The 16755-nt window shown below is 41.5% G+C and overlaps 2 protein-coding genes across 2 annotated transcripts in view; one reads left to right on the forward strand and one right to left on the reverse strand.

The window, feature by feature from the left end:
* Positions 1 to 2906: 2906 nt before the first annotated feature.
* Positions 2907 to 10324, forward strand: LOC307071230 (caspase-6-like). The gene is made up of 8 exons (XM_079730177.1): positions 2907 to 2992; positions 3833 to 3874; positions 4582 to 4615; positions 4809 to 4958; positions 5111 to 5187; positions 6203 to 6378; positions 7428 to 7578; positions 7878 to 10324. Exons 1-8 carry the CDS (start codon positions 2962 to 2964, stop codon positions 8111 to 8113), a joined length of 897 nt encoding a protein of 298 aa, XP_079586303.1. The 5' UTR covers positions 2907 to 2961; the 3' UTR covers positions 8114 to 10324.
* A 1-nt stretch (position 10325) lies between these two features.
* LOC307071228 (calcium uniporter regulatory subunit MCUb, mitochondrial-like) overlaps positions 10326 to 16755 on the reverse strand; it is a 12214-nt gene continuing 5784 nt past the window's right edge. Inside the window, exons 2-8 of the mRNA XM_079730175.1 lie at positions 14400 to 14472; positions 14132 to 14302; positions 13565 to 13669; positions 12672 to 12838; positions 11500 to 11703; positions 10800 to 10916; positions 10326 to 10688 (exon numbers count right to left, since the gene is read on the reverse strand). Coding sequence (XP_079586301.1) covers positions 10611 to 10688; positions 10800 to 10916; positions 11500 to 11703; positions 12672 to 12838; positions 13565 to 13669; positions 14132 to 14302; positions 14400 to 14472 — 915 coding nt within the window. The 3' untranslated portion in view covers positions 10326 to 10610. The remainder of the gene's footprint in view (positions 10689 to 10799; positions 10917 to 11499; positions 11704 to 12671; positions 12839 to 13564; positions 13670 to 14131; positions 14303 to 14399; positions 14473 to 16755) is intronic.

Below are 16755 nucleotides of genomic sequence, written 5' to 3' on the forward strand. Positions count from 1 at the left end.
CAACACTGAGTTAATATTTTGGGTTTTACTTTTACAAAGTGGTGTCAAGTAACAATGGTATAAAAGCTTTGTTACAGTAAGGTAAATATTTGTAATATTTCTGTTAACTTTCACTTTTACTTCACTATATAGACAAATTAAAAAAAATGTTTTGCTCCAATGCATAAACAGCAGACTCATCGTTACTCACTACAAAATGGGATCTGAAAATAATGTACTTTGTAATGTTTTGTGAATACCTAAAAATGTGAATACCAATGTTGGCCAGCCAACATTGCCCAATAAATTGTGGCTGGAAACTCCCAACCTTCATTAAGTAAGCCTCAACAAAAGCAAAAACGCATTCCTCTTGTGCCTGTTTGTTTATTCTGTTTGATTTTAACTTTTGATACTTGCAATCCATTTGCTTAGTAGGTGGCGATACCCAGCCCTGCTAACTGACCCTGTCTCTGTCCAGCCCTGCTAACTGACCCTGTCTCTGTCCAGGCCTGCTAACTGAACCTGTCTCTGTCCAGCCCTGCTAACTGACCCTGTCTCTGTCCAGGCCTGCTAACTGACCCTTTCTCTGTCCAGGCCTGCTAACTGACCCTGTCTCTGCCCAGGCCCAGTGGTGGAGCTAGACTTTTATACAAGGGGTGGCCAGAGGGTATACAAGGCTTTATAAGGGAGTCCATAGGCCTAATAAAGGAAAATACTTACTATAAACTATTACCTAAGGAAAATGCCTAGTTGACCATTTTCATAACCAGATGCAACACACACACACACACACACACACACACACACACACACACACACACACACACACACACACACACACACACACACACACACACACACACACACACACACCCACACACACAAAATCCGGATCACAATAGCAGTTATCAGCAAGACATGGGTCCTCCTCTCTACATTAACATTCATATTCTGGCTGACTGGGTCACCAAGTGAAAATATTTTAATCAAGTAAAGCGTTTTTTTTTGTGTTTTAGCGTTGGCAGACCGGGTAAGGGGTGTGGTGGGTGAGGAGGGCCAAGAGGTAGTGAGGGCCCAGGTTATTTATGACTTTGTAGGTTGTAAGGAGTATTTTCATGCTGGACGTATTGAAGTTTATTCGGAAGTAATGGAGAATGACTGGAGAGTGTTTCTGCAGTGAGAAAAGACAATGAGGACTAGAGGTGTGCGATGTTCTTGATGTGGAAGAAAGCAGTTTTTGTGACCTGGCTTACGTAAGGTAAGAATTAGAGGGTGGGATCAAGGATGATTCCGAGGTTGAGGACCTGGGTTGTTTATGAAAATGCCTCAACAGCGCCCCCATAGGTCGCTCCTCTCTACAGTCGTCATACAAAACCTGATTTCGACCTGTTCACCAAAAATGGACAGAAGTCACACACATAACAAAAAAATTACAAATAAATGGCCTTTGAAGAGAAAAGCATATTAAACTCTGATTTGTGTTTTGATGTGTGAATAAAAATGAAATCACAATTTTGTGATTTACTATCACTGTCTAACAAAGGCAGATATGACAGTGTGTGTGTGTGTGTCTGTGTCTGTGTCTGTGTCTGTTTGTGTGTGTGTGTCTGTGTGTGTGTGTGTGTGTGTGTGTGTGTGTCTGTGTGTGTGTGTGTGTGTGTGTGTATGTGTTTAGTGTACCTCTCCTTTAGCGAGTGCACCAATGGCTCCTGGCACATCCAGGATCCGTGCGAGGCCCTGCAGAGGTTCAGGAAGGTTTCCAAGCCGTCCATCGAGAATTCCAGAAAATCCATCGGGAAGAAGCAGATTGCCTGCTTCGCTTCCATGCACAACAAGAAGCTTTACTTCCGACCTTAACAATAGATGTCAGATTGACAATCTCAAAGTGGTACATATGATTGTATAGCCGAGCTTTTGGAAATGTTGGAATTGAGTCAAACAACCAGGCAGAAAGAAACAAAGACAGAAAGTTAATCACTTAAAGATATCATGGGCCCGGCACAAGTTCTTTGTACCAACATACTGTGATGTAAGTTGTGTATTGGGTTGTTCTATCACAGAGCTTTATGTTTTAATAATAATCAAGTGCTTATTAATGGTTTCTAAAACAACTCAGGAACCATGTTTACCATCTACTAGCCACCTGTTAAAGGTATGGTTCTTCAAATGTTTCTTTAAAATAAAACCTTATGTTCATGCTTTGACTCTCAGCCACTGTGATTCAATGGCTGAAATGTATCGAGGGCAGCTTGGTTCTGAACATGTAAAAGTGTAGCTTCAACATATGGTAGAAAAAAATGACATGGGTGATAGGGAACATTTTAATTAATATTATGTTACAAGACCAGTTCTCCATCATTTAGTTTTAAATTCACTTGCCTTTATTACAGTATGAAGAAATGAAACCCTGAGATGCAAGGTATACTTCGAGAAGAAGTCGACTTTTGGGGGCCTAGCACTGATACGCATGAATGTGACAGGGCAGTGCAAATGTATATTTTCTAGTTTCTTCCATTCCCTCACTTCAGTTACCTGTAATTGTGGTTTGGGGTTGGCTTGATTGTAATTGACAGCAAAAACTGAATTATTATTTATTTGTATTTTGAAAATATTTGACTGCCAATTCTGCTTTGCAAATAACTCTTTAGAGTAAAAAGAATAAATGTTACATGTTGAATATATAATACATTTTAATAATATACCAGATATTGCAATAACAACCGAAATGCCTACTACAGTACCGATATTACCTGTTTATTGGAAACGTATATTACAACAGGTTGACTCTTATGCGGAAGTCGACGCAAATATGGAGTGGTATGACCGACAGGAGTGAGCACCAATTGAGTCTCCAAATGTTACAAACTAACCAATCAGATATTAGAGGTGGGTGGGACTATGTTTAGTTTTTATATGTTTACTGGACAAAGCAAGTTAATTTTCAACTCCGCCTCGGTTTGCGCTGGTAACTAGACTACAAGCATGTCTAACGCAGAAAAGGGTGGCTGTGGAGGTAACGTTGGCATTTGACTAAAATATGACTCAAACCGTATCTCCACAATGAGCTTGTCGTACCCAGTGATAAAGTGCCGACACAGATTAACATTATGCCAGATCGCCAATTGAGTTTTATTTACTGTCAACTTGCCTATCATGTCTGTACCTGATGGGCAAGGCGATTGTACTCTAAAGATCCTTTTTCATGAGGGGGGACTTTGATAAGTGGGTGTGCATTATTGAATACATTCATGTTGTGGAGGCGTTGGTTTTTGAGGTCGTTTCCCTGTTCAGTAAATTGGCTATCACGTCTATGTAGAAAGTTGTATCCAAAACGAAACTTGCGATTCAACTGCACGCCTACAGGTTATCAAAAGCAACATATATTCACGTCCCGCAGTGCAATTAAACTCTGCCTTATTGCGCTGATTACTGTCTAGATTAATGCTCACTATATATATTATGTGTTCATATATCAGATTAGCGCTTATTAAAGGTATATAAATGTAGTTTACTATGGATTATGGATGCAATAAGAGGAATGTGCTTTGAGAACCATACATCGGCTGTTACTTCCGCCATGTCCTACAACATATACATTGACCATGTTGACTGACAGAGGTACCTGATTGTGATTGGTTTAACTGATACATGAGCAGCCTAGAGACGTAAAAAATTGCCCTTGATACGAATACAATTTAAATGAATGAAATACAAATTTCGCTTTATAGTCCCATTCAGATCCATGATTTTTTTTATTGACGTGGGAAAAAATACTAGTCGTGGACAGCAATGTATTTCGTGACATCAACACATTTTCCTTATACGAAATAACTGTGTTCTTATACATTGACAGGAGGTATGGCTACAGACAGTAGAAAAGCACCTGGCCGAGCAGGTGAGTGACATTGTTTCTACAGGACAATTCGTATGCATATTGTTACTGAATAAAGTTCTTTCTTGTTTGTCTTTGTTATGTAACACACTTGTAGTAACAGTGATATATAACTTGAAAAACGAATCTCTACAGAGTGGTATAGATGCGATTAACATAAGAGAAGATACGTTATTAAAAAATACTGGAAGGCCTACATTACCTAGCTTTCTATTGTTATTTATGTTAACGTTGGTGGCCCATGCTGAGCACCCATGTGGATCTTCAATCATTACAACCACTAGATCAAAAGCAGCCCTAACTATCCTCTTAAAGAAAGGCCGCTTTGAGCAACCATACACAAATCAAAAGGTTTCTGTGCCTCTCCTGCTATGTCATCATATCGTAACTCTACGATGTAACTCAACGATGTAACTCGGATGTATTGGAGGAAGAAGGTGATCCTGCTAGGGTGTGGCTTATTGCTCGTCACAGCATGTTCCATCTTTCTCTGCCTGTCACTGAGCTATTGACAGTGGCCAGGGCTGTGTGCGAAGGCAACAATGGCTGCTTGACCCCTCGGTAGGGTGGAGCAGTCCGCACACCTGCTGTATTTAAACAGTTTTTAAACAATTGCTCACCCAAAACCATTCTGACCATTTATATTGGATGCTGTGGCATACACAATCGAGTGAGTTAATTCACACCTCGTGTCTTTATGCAACATTTAGGCAATCTAACAGAAGTGGATGCCTTTTATGGAAGGTAAGATTATCATTTATATTTATACATACTTATTTGTTTGATACCAGTAGTTCCTGTGGGACCCTTATTGGTAATTCAGTTTTTCAAACGACAATTTGTGTTTACTTCGGCTTTAACTGTTTGTGTGTGTGTGTGTGTGTGTATGTGTGTGTGTGTTTGTTTGTGTGTGTTGCCTTATGGTTTCTATCTAAAGTGGCATCTCTTTGGACCCTGCAGAGGAGTACAAGTTCGACCACAAGCGCCGTGGCCTGGTGCTCATCTTCAACCAGGAGAACTTTTTCTGGCAGCTGGGCTTGAACCCGCGCTACGGCACCAACGCTGACCGCTTCAACCTAGAGAAAAGGTATCGCCATCGCCGCCCCGCAAACACCCATGTCTCCCCTTTGATCCATGGGTAGAACCCGTCTAAGCCAGTCGGGTCATTTTCCATGGTAATGTAGATGTTGTCTATACTCAGCTATGCTAACTGTTATGCGTGTGAAATCCTTGTTGTAGATTTGAAACTTTGAACTTTGAGGTCAAAGCCTATGACAATTTGAAGAGGGAAGAAGTTTTGGCGAAGATCACTGAAGGTAAGACAAATTGGCTTCCGCACTAACGTCAGCAATGTATTGCAAGTCCTCTTGTATGTTCAAAAGCTAAAGGCATAATATGTAATATTCCCATTTTAAAATATCTTAAAACGACTAGACCTATGTTCTATTTTTTTTGTTTACATTTTTGTAACATAATCCCAAATGTTTCCAACAATTTTCAAACCTAGATAGATACATCGTTTTATGAAAGGGGACGTGTGTTTCATTTGGTTGCCTGTCAATGCCATCATGTCCCCACTACCCCCTTAACTTCCGGGGATACAATGGAAACAGTAATCCATTAGAAAACAACTTTATTGATAGGATATTTTAATATAGTTTACTACGATGGCATTTGGCTCATGCCAGTCACCAAGCTAAAGCATACTCTAAACTTTATAATGTTACAACAACGTTCAACATGCTCGTAAAGTTGATTTTAGATGGATTGTTTTTACCATGGTTAACGGCGCTAGGCTACCACACAATTTAAATTGCAACAGAAAGATAGCTATTGCTGTATGGTTAATTGACTCATCTAATGGTAAGTTGGTTAGTGAAGTTAACGTTATGTTTTTTTATGGCACTTGCAGGAATTTCATTAGAATGAAATTTAATGATGTGAATAAACGTGACCAAACATAACGTTATTAAAACTTTAATACATTACCTCATCCGTGAATATGATTTCTGCCTGAGTCACGTCAGAAAGATTTTCACCAGCAATGGCGGGGAAGACAACAAGTCCCAGACAGACAACTGACCCTGCGCTACTTCACTGCCTCATCAAACTTCGCCTTTTGTTTTTTCTTTGAGTGACACCCCTCGCGGCAGTAATAATATATAGTGATATCAATCTATATATCTTTATAGGGCAACCCTCACACTCTGCATACACATTAAAAAAAAAGAAACAAAATCAAGTCCTGCTTCTGCAGACAAATATATTAGAAAATAGCAGAGTGTGACCATCCCCTTTAACTTAAAGCTAACCTGTCTGATCTTCCCCTAGCGGCGGAGTCTAACCACGTGGACGCGGACTGCTTCATGTGCGTGTTCCTGAGTCACGGCGAGAACGACCACGTGTACGCGTATGATGGAAAGATCAGCATCCACGACGTCACCGCCTTGTTCAAAGGAGACAAGTGCCGAAGCCTCGTCGGGAAGCCTAAGATCTTTATACTACAGGTATAATACTCAATAATACTGTAAACATTACTCCTTTTTACTGTTTGCTTCTACAATATACTGTATATACTACTCAATAGTACTGTATACCTGACTCAATTATACTGTGCATACTTCATAAATATATTCTGCAGAACTGCAAGACCTGCAAGGCCACTTGTTTTTAATCCAAACCCCTATTGGGAGTCTTTGGGCGTTGTCCCCCAGATAAGATTTTTTTGATTTTAAATATCTAAACAAAAAATTCTGGTGCACGCTGAGAAGAAAGTAAATCAACAAAAAACACAATGTGGAACCTTTTAAAAAGGACACTAGGAACCTAGTTTTTAGGTTTCTAGGGCCGCGGCTGACTAAAGATTGACTAAGTCGACTCTTAACTTAAATGGTTTGAGTTACAGGGCTGAGAGAGTGATACGATAAAACACTGTTGGCATTGTGCTGCGGATAATACAAAACTGTTATATGAGCCGTTAAAATCTCTTTTTTAAAAGCAACGGCATCAACAAAGCTGAACTGAACATTGGCCTAATGTTAACTGGTAACTATGAGTCAGGACTCCACTTCTGTGTGTTGCTAGTTGACCATTGGGAATTACCCTGAGACTGTTGTTGCCCCTGGCACAGGCTGTTAAGTCATAACATACACAGTATATTGATAATAAGCCAAGTGCTCATAACATTGATCATCCCCTGTCACACCCTGATTTATAATACTGTGTTAATGGTCTTGGTGTCACTTCGACACCATCAGGATTTAACACAATGTTTTAACCCCAAACCTCAGACCTACTTTAAGTGTGGGAAGTTGTGCGTTGACGGGGTTTCGATTCTCATAAAACTCATTCATAGGATTTTAAACGAAACAGTCATGAAAGTTGCCTTACACTGTGCAGGTTTAATGATCAACACTGAAATGTTTTCGTTTCACTTCAACAACTCTAGGTTTTGATGACCCCCATTAACTAACTGTAAGAATATGGGCCCATTACACCTACTGACTTGAACTGCTGTTAGATGTTCCTAACTTCGCCTGTCTCTGTCCACCGCCAGGCTTGCCGTGGGGACCAGCATGATCTGGCAGTGACCCCCATGGACGTGGTGGACAGCGAGGCGAAGGTGAACGAGGTGGTGGTGGACGCTGGTGTCCTCCACACACTGCCGGCCGGGGCGGACTTCCTCATGTGCTACTCTGTGGCCGAAGGTGAGACGCCAGGGCCCAGTGCATTTCACTTCCAGTTTCTTCTCTGGTGTGGTATGGTATGGGTATGGGGGAAAAAGTGGACAGAAGTCCCACTTGCCAAATTATTTCTCAATCAAAGCCCTTTTAAAGTTAAATATCTAACACTTGTGTATATATAAAACACCTATAACCACAATTGAGGGATCTGCAATTGCTATCGTGCAGAGATGAAGTGTGTGTGTGTGTGTGCGTCCGTGCGTGCGTGCGTGTGTGTGTGTGTGCGTGCATGCGTGCGTGCGTGTGTGTGTGTGTGTGTTCAGGGTACTACTCCCACAGGGAGACGGTCAACGGCTCCTGGTACATCCAGGACCTGTGCGACACCCTGCGGAGCTTCGGCGACTCCCTGGAGTTCACGGAGCTGCTGACGCTGGTGAACAGGAAGGTGTCCCTGCGCAGCGTGGGCCACGCCGCCGACCGCAGCGCCATCGGGAAGAAGCAGGTGCCCTGCTTCGCCTCCATGCTCACCAAGAAGCTCTATTTCCGAACCAAACAGTAGGCGACTGTACGCCCTATCGCTGAGCCCTTGTCCCACTTTCGTTGACCTATGATTTGAAAGCCCAGCTTTCGGAGCTTTGATTTTTAAAAATGAAATTTCTCTTCCTGTACTGTGTAACCTTCTGACCGAAGCTTTCCTTTTAGTTCAAAGTGTCATCTTTGTATTTGAACGAAAGAGATTGCTGCATTGACAATTCGCCAATCGTTATTAATCAAGAGATGGTGACTTACTGCAGGTTTAACAACGATTGAGTGGAATTCACGTGTTCAATGCATATCTTTGTTATTCATCAATGCTGTGATGCCACTTAGTCCCTCACCACTTCAAATGTCGGTACACGTTTGCTCAGTTCCAAATATGATTCTGTTGTTACTATACTGATATGATGCCAGCGCCATTTTGTAACAACCACATCTACATCATGAAGTACAGTGCCTTTCTTGTTCAACCCTTGTTATCACAGATATGCTGACGTGTTCAACCAATGAGCCTAACTTTACAAAAATGTCCCATTCTTGAAAAGTGTAAAAACACAACGGAAGACGTAGAGAAAGTAGGACAGAAAATGTATCACTAATGGATCTAATGGACCTTTTAAGCATATGTCATCAAAAAAGGGAATTCATGTTTGTCTTGTGATGTAGGGCTTTACACAGAAAATGTCACTGAGCTTGTTTTACAATCAGAGTCGGAGTCAAACCTATTCTTAGCAGAGTACCCTCCCTGAGTACCTCAGGAAGAGTGTGTATGTTAAAGATGTTGGTTTAAACCATGCACACTATGTGGCACATTCCACTTCTCAGGGAGTCAGTCCACCTGCACACACTACATATGATACATATGCGAGGCATGTATTTTTATAGTGTTGTGGTATTCTAGCCTTACACAGGTTTACATTAAACTACATATGCAACAGGTGCCTACATTAAACAAATATATACAAATCATTCCTTAAAGCCTCTGACAAGGCAAATCCATGTTTTCATTTAAAGTATGTTATTAAGGGCCGTTTATACATCTAATTTGCATTCCACCTAGTCATAAGAATCAATCTGATGTACTTTCTGATACCAGGTTATGTTTGGGATTAAAAAGGGATATGCTGACAACGGCAAACTCTTGAACTAATGGGTGAATTGATTTCTGTGAGTTTGCTGCCTGATAAACCAAAAAATCGGATGCAACAAAACCTTTTTTGCCTACGCGTAAATCAGAATCAAATATATTTATACCATTCCATCTTATATACATGCAGCAAGGACATTTGACGATGGCATTCATTGTGTCAAGTCGTTGAGTAGAACCCCCCCCGGCCTAAATAGATGCGTGTGCAAACCTACAGCTGAAATCCTGGTAAACAGCTTCATATATGTTCGGACCAATAATATTGCTGGAGGTGGGGATCCAGCTATAATGAAATAGTGGACTGGATTGAGGCTCAGCAGCCAGTGTTTTAAAACATGTTGGACCGATGGAGACTTTCTTAAGGATATGCTAATACGGTACCTGACAAATACAATTCTTAGGATTGATAGCTTGTCTTCTTGTAATCATTACAATGTGAATATAGACATTTGCATGCTGTACTTTGGGATCATATAAAGATATCCTTAAATAGGCGTGGCTGGGTATATGTCAATCAAGCGTGCCACAGACAGTCCCACACAGTCCTGATCATAGGGCTGATCAGCAAATAGTATTTTTCTTAACAAAAATTATATTTATGTTCTTAAAAGTTATATGCACAATAAGACATTCAATTTTACATCATATATGAATTTGTTATTTTTGGTAACTGTTGTCAGAGGCTTTAGGAACAACTCAGGAACGTTGTTTTCCATCCACAACTGACAGACTTAAATTGGTTGGGAGGATTCCTCAACAGTTTCTCTTTTCATAAAACGTGTACCATCAGGGAAAGAATGCACAACAACATAATGTTCTGACAACCAAGCTGCAACTTGTTGCATTTTAATTGCTCTGCTCATTGGGATGCAGATTGGGACCAATTCATTGGCAACGTTTACCATTTTTAACAAAAAATGATCCTCTATTGTATATGTTATAACGGTGTCATTTAGTTTGAAGCCCATCGTGGTTTGTGTGTGACAGGATACCGCATGGGGTGTTCCTAAGGTTGTGCGGAATATGAATTATGGCAAGTGTTTGGTTTGAAAAATCACTGAGGTAAAAAATAAACTATGAAACCACCGATGACTCAGCAATTTATTGTGTATAGCATTTAACAAAAAGAACTAAACCAATTTTGTATGCGAATGCCCAAAATGACTACAGAAGAGTAGGGACGTTAAAGTATTTATTCCAATATTCTCAGACAGATCGTCTCTGGGTACACTTACCACCTTGAGATTGTGACAAACACAGTAAGATTTACAGTTGTAGTAAAAGGCACCATTATCAAAATAAATCTGAACAAATATAGGAGTGTTCTCATATCTCGAGTGGGTCTGTATGCGTGTGAGAGTGATTTTATTCTTTATGGCTTGGGTTGGATCTGCTGGATTGGCAGCTGAAGTTGAGTTGAACTCTGTAAACGTTTCAGGTCTTCCTGAACCTTGAAGCCAGCAAGAAAAAAAAGATGTGCAGCATTAGTATCATAAGACATCATCATTATATGGATGGCTTCCTTTCTGCGTCACACTAAAGAGAGTGTTGAGCCACACACCTGGGTCAGCTCATCCCTCAGGCCGTTGTACTGTTCCACGTTGAAGCTCCTCTTTTTGGCACCTTTGTAGAAGTAATTCAGGAATTGTCTGTCTTTGGCAGCTGGGTAAAGGTAATCCTGAAGAAATTATAGGAATGCTGTTAATCTGAGCAGAAAAGTGAAAACAAGGTAGAAAATGCTCAAATATTAAAGTTGGAGTAAGAGTAGTCTTAGGCAAATGCAATCAGTTTCAGATTAGGTTATACCGTCGTTGACAGATGATGGCAAATGAAAATATTGTAACAACTTGCATGGTGCTGTAAGCAGTGTGCCTTTAGTGTTTTAAATTAAGTCATTCAGGTGCTTTTATCCGAGGACAGATTTACGGTTAATTTAAGATGCAAGTCACTAGGGGCTGGTAGAGGTTATTGCATCTTGCACAATGGATGCCTTCAGGTCAGACTGCGGACCGAACCCAGTGCCTTTCAGCGAAAACCCTAACCACTAGTCTACCCTGCCCCTCTGAACTAGAGAACCAGTTAATGCAGTCGGCTAAAGCCCAAACAAATTAATTAATGAAATTAAAGGATCATGATTGTATTGGGGATGCATTACTTCAGTCGCATCACATAGGACCGAAGTCTATTGTGGACGCGGAAATCTAAAAACAGTATTTGCCGCCTGTGCCGACCCATTCGGGCCCTCGGGCTTAAAGGTTCACCTGGTTGGCGAGGACGCAGTAGGCGAAGATCCCCAGGCTGGTGCCGTAGGTGATGAAGTAGGTGACGGGCTCCATGACGTCCCAGGAGTACACCCACCAGGTGAGCCAGGCCAGCGCTCCGCCCTGCACTGACAGCAGGGCCATGCCCCCCCACAGGGCCCTGGAGGACTGGGACTCGGCCTTGAGGGCCAGTTCAGCCTTCACCTGAATGGTCAGGAATACATGGTTGTCAGCAGGGAGCGCTCTCTCTCTGTTCCTCAGTGGGCGCCGTTAAACACAGAAAGCTATCGGCTAGTTTTCAATGGAATCCGTGCGCAAAGTGTCGAACCAACGTGAACTCGTACTGAGACTCTCTGAAGCACAAATAATTGTGCATAATGAAATTCCCCACATACTTCTGCTTATTGACCACAAAATGAAAGGGTTTCGGTTTTTGTTCCTAGTGCAAGGCTTAATGGTCGTTTTCTAATGAAATACAGCAGTGCTATTTAGAGATGCTTCCTGTTTCATGGTCAACTAACCTATAAAAGATAGATTGTGAGATAAATTGTAGCCATGTTGCTTAAACATTCACACGTGGATAACTTAATTGCTGATCAAGATACTAGCTGCTGCTACTACTACTACTACTAATTTTGGCCTTTCCAGACTAAAATATCTTAAAAGATGCTGAAAATGGTAAATAACATTTTGCAGACTAGGATTTTGATAATAGGATCTGATATCCCTTTGAACCACTACTGAAGAAAATGTATGAATAAGGTGTCTGGAAATAAAAAATATTGTTAACCCCTACCCTACCTGCTGTGTGTTTGCATGCTCATCTGTTTTACGTTAAGTTAATAAATGCGGGAATCATCAATTAAAAAAAAGTAAGATATAATTGTTTTAGTATATACTACACGTGAAATAAACAAGATAAGACTTTTTGCCAGGATTGTTTTTATTCACGGTTTATTTGTTTTTGTTGACGTGACGACCGTCACGCAGGCTGAAACCAATATCCCAAGTTTGAGATGTCAATCATGGGATACTAGCCATTATCCTGAGACAGCGAACCAACTCAAATTGCGCCATCTTAGGAGGGTCACGTGTAGCATATACTAATAGCTATTATTTGGACCTAATATGTTGGAAATGGCCCAGTCTGCACTAGTGGGGGAGCGGCCTACCGTCTCTAGGGGGGACAGCTGCTGCTTGAGGCTGTCCAGGCGCTCCAGCAGATGCCTCTCCTGCAGGACGTGGTGGTCGGGGAGATGCAGGGCCGTGTGCAGGAGGTGCACCACGTGCTTCACGTCCCCCATCTCCATGGCGTGCTCGCGGCGGCCCCCGTTGGCTCCTGGGGAGGAGGAAGGGGAAGAGGTGGTCTGCATGTATGTATGTATGTGTGTATGGGGTCGGCTTAGCTCAGGAGGTAGCAGTTGTCTTGTAATCGAAAGGTTCCTAGTTCGATCCCCAGCTCCTCCTAGCTGGGTGTTGATGTGTCCCTGAGCAAGACACTTAAGTCTTGAGCTGGCTGTCGCCTTGCATGGTTGACTCTGCCGTCGGTGTGTCAATGTGTGTATTAACCGATGTAAGTCGCTTTGGATAAAAGCTTAATGCCGTAAATGTAAATGTAGGGCGGGACTACGAACACAGCCATCGGGGACTTATCTCGATCACCCTAAGCAGGTATGAACTGTATACCAGCGGTTCTCAACCTCATCTATTTCTGAAAAACACACCCACTGTGAGGGTTATTGCATTGAAAGTAAGTAAGTAAGTGAATATCTTAATTCCATTTACGATGCCAGTCAATGACGAATGATAATATTAAACTGTCGTCTTAACGTGAATTTTATATAGCCCTGAATTGTATTTGCTCATGTCAAGTCTCTGAGTGCTTACAAAATTGCTATATGAATCAAATGTATTATTTTGTTTTTAAGGGTTAGGGTTGTTAATATGTCGTTCAAATATATGAATATTAATGCAGTGGCAGTGGGGCAGTTGGGATAACGCACACACTACCACAGTCAGTTGCAGCGGTGTATCAGTATAGGTGAATCAGCGGGCGTAGCCATACCTAATGCAGGCGTCTGCACGTGGTAGGACGCGTCGTTGATTACCAGCTGGAAGTCCTTGTCCAGTAGCGCGTCCAGCAGAGTGGTGTTGGCCACGCGCGCTCCGTCTGTAATATACCAGGGTCAGGACGGTTTAGATAAGGATTTATCTAATAAACCTCAGGGTGCCATGTCCCGTATGGAGGTTGGTGGACGGCAGTTCTCATGTAACATAATAATAATGATAATAATAATAATAAAATATCAATAATAAGACACAGAACTACCATTCAAATGCAGAAGTCAAATCTGTGTTCCCATCGAGCGCATCCAATCAAGTGCAAGTGTGTTAGTGGGACTTAAGTGGAACTGTACACCCGGAGCAAGACGACTTATCTGCTCCTGAATGACACATATCCTAAACAATTCACTGCAAGACACTTTGGAACTTTGATCTTTTGAACTACTAAACATAAAAAAAAAAATGTATGTGCAATTGAACTATCGTTTTTTCTTTATCAACACAAAACCTGTATTAATACCTTCTCAATCTAGATCGTGAAATTTGTTTCTTGTTGCAGTTTTCATACCCTTTGAGAAGACGGAGGCGGTCTGTATTCCATGGTCCTCCTTCTGCAGATCAGCGATGAGGTCTCCTACACTCATCAGCATTGGCTTGAGGAAGAACAGACATTTCTCTTTCCTTGAAGGCAACGGCACCTCCAGCACCAGGCGGCCATAGCGGTAGTTCAAGGATGCATCTAGGAAACAACAGGAGTGATGTTTTGTCTTGAGTCATTGAAATTACAATTAAAGTGGAACGTTTTTATTGACTTTGATGTAGTGACATCGAATTACCACTTGAGGGCGCAGCTGCACTGCAGAAAAAGACCTGATGCCGAGGGAGTAGAAGAGGTTGCCGCTGTGGAATCTAAAAGAGAGGGGAGAGGGCGGTTTAAATCAACCAACTACAGCCGTAGTGAAATAGTTTAAGTTACCTCAGCATGTTTTCCTTGAGTTTTCACATCTACATTTGATAGTCAAATGTCTTTAGACACATTTAAAAAGATAGTAGTTACAATAAAACAACACCAGCACCACACCCTAAACAAATTCCCCAATGGTGAACAGAAAATGGTGGAATGAATAGTCAAATCAGTAAGTTATCTGCAAACAGATGGCATGCCTCCCCTATTCTGGCAGCAGATGTATAATACACTTGGCTGAATAATATGCATCTAAATCACAAATAGAAGGGTGTCCTTGAATGTTGAGTTCCATTTCATATATAATTTTATCAATAACTTCCATTTTAGTTACATAGCACTTTTGTTAAAGAAAAGAATTAATATAAAACCGAGATTAAATTAAAGTATAACCACAAAACTGAGATTGAATCTTGTGTTATATTTAGGGTGTAGACCAATGGTGACGTGATGAAAACATTATTTGAGTAGCTTCCTGAGGCGAGACAGTAACATTTCCATCATGGAAGTCATGTGATCCGCTGTTTATCCATTGAAAACAGGCTGATTACTCAACCAACTTTAAATGATTGAACCTGATAGCTTTATGTTCAGACACAACAAAAATACATCCAGGGTCATTCAAAGCAAACACAATGAGTTATTTGCTCTATTTCTTTTTCTTCTTCTTTCTTTTACGGCATGAAGTGCAGCAAAAAATCTTGCCCTTGAAATCTAGGTCAATCACCTAGATTATTTGCTGCAATTCTTCTCGTTCTTCTTTCAGAAACAGATTCCCTGAACCCTTTGGCCTTGAGATCATAAAGACCTCTATCAGAACTTAGGGAGATCTTTGTCGGGATCTAAATTACTCACTCTTTCACAAGCCGTGGTGTCCAGCAGTAAGGGCCGGTTGTCCGATCCATATCACAATAAAGAGAGTCACAGCCCTGGCGTTCAATCGACCCAGACCGGGAGCCTGCTGTGCCTGTATACATTTACACACCACTGCTCTTACGATGGGGGGGCTGTCAGTAGGGAAGCAAGCACCGTGACTTTCTATACGCTGAGCAAAGGGCAGATAGTCTAGTGGAAAAGGTTATTTCGCCACCCCTCAGTATCAAAAAGCTACTAAGTACCCTCCCATCCCCCATTGCCCGCCGTCCAACTGACCTTTGAGTGAGATGGCTAGCCCCTACCTGCTCTTTACTGACAGTGTCTGCTAAATGACTAAATAGCAAAGGCAAGACCTGGGCCGTGTCTGCTGGGCCAGTACACTAATTTAGTGAGCAAAATATCATTGGGATATGGAGGCGGTCAGTTGCTCAAGAACCTGCTTATGTGTCCACAACGTAAGGATGCCAAGTTTGTTTCTGACCTGTAATCATTTTAAAAATTATTCCCCCAGGTCAACATGTGTCTGTTTTCATTGGCCCGCCCATAAGAAGAAGCCTGTAAGGAAAAAATTCTGATCATGTATCAACATGTTTGGATCTGACAAAAGACAAATAATATGCAGCAGAAACGGATGCAACAAATGCACTTCCAGAGTTTCTTCATCTGGGACGATTTCTTCAGGAAATCAAGTGTTAATTATAAAGCCTCTAATAAGATACAGGTGAACCAAGTGATCAAAATGCCAGAGGGATTTTCATGGACGAGGAACAGAGCAGACACACCTTCTCAGAAAGCTTATCTGGGTGAAATGGAGGGGAGTAAAGGGCCTACGCCCTGTTCAGAGGGAGGGACTATATGAGGCCAGACCAGCCCAAGCTGTTGCTCAACAGATCATTGCAACACTTTGCGCTTTTCAACCTGCAGCCATCACCTCTGTTCAACAAGTGCCTCACGTTTTCTCCACAGATCAAATTGATTTCATTAAAAAATATATATTGATTCGGTTGCACTTTAGGTGAATGCGTTTTCAGTTCTTCAGACACTTTTAGTTCAATATTTCTGAACAAAGGTGTACTGGTTGCAGTGGAATAGGTAGTGTAGGATTCACTGATATTATTATTGAGAGTGGCATTGAGATAGGAGAAGGACTAACCATTTAACATCTAGTTTCTAAACCATGTTATCCTATATCATGGTTAACGAAGATGGTTGAATGGAGAAGTGAACTGGTATCTGGCAGTACCAAACAGATGGTAACAAAGAACGGTCTTAATGGCATGCTTCATGCAGTGATGGTTCCCAGGTCTAGCCAATGGTCTCACAGAGAGTGAGGGGGCGGTGGTTGATTAATT

The sequence above is a fragment of the Pollachius pollachius genome (assembly GCF_949987615.1).
Source record: "Pollachius pollachius genome assembly, chromosome: 2".
Lineage (NCBI taxonomy): Eukaryota > Metazoa > Chordata > Actinopteri > Gadiformes > Gadidae > Pollachius > Pollachius pollachius.

Bases quoted from the DNA above. Each gene is read 5' to 3' on its own strand.
- LOC307071230 (XM_079730177.1), top strand. From the start codon at position 2,962: ATGTCTAACGCAGAAAAGGGTGGCTGTGGAG. The intron at 5,188-6,202 runs GTAAGACAAATT...ATCTTCCCCTAG, and splicing joins TTTGGCGAAGATCACTGAAG to CGGCGGAGTCTAACCACGTG. The intron at 6,379-7,427 runs GTATAATACTCA...GTCCACCGCCAG, and splicing joins CTAAGATCTTTATACTACAG to GCTTGCCGTGGGGACCAGCA.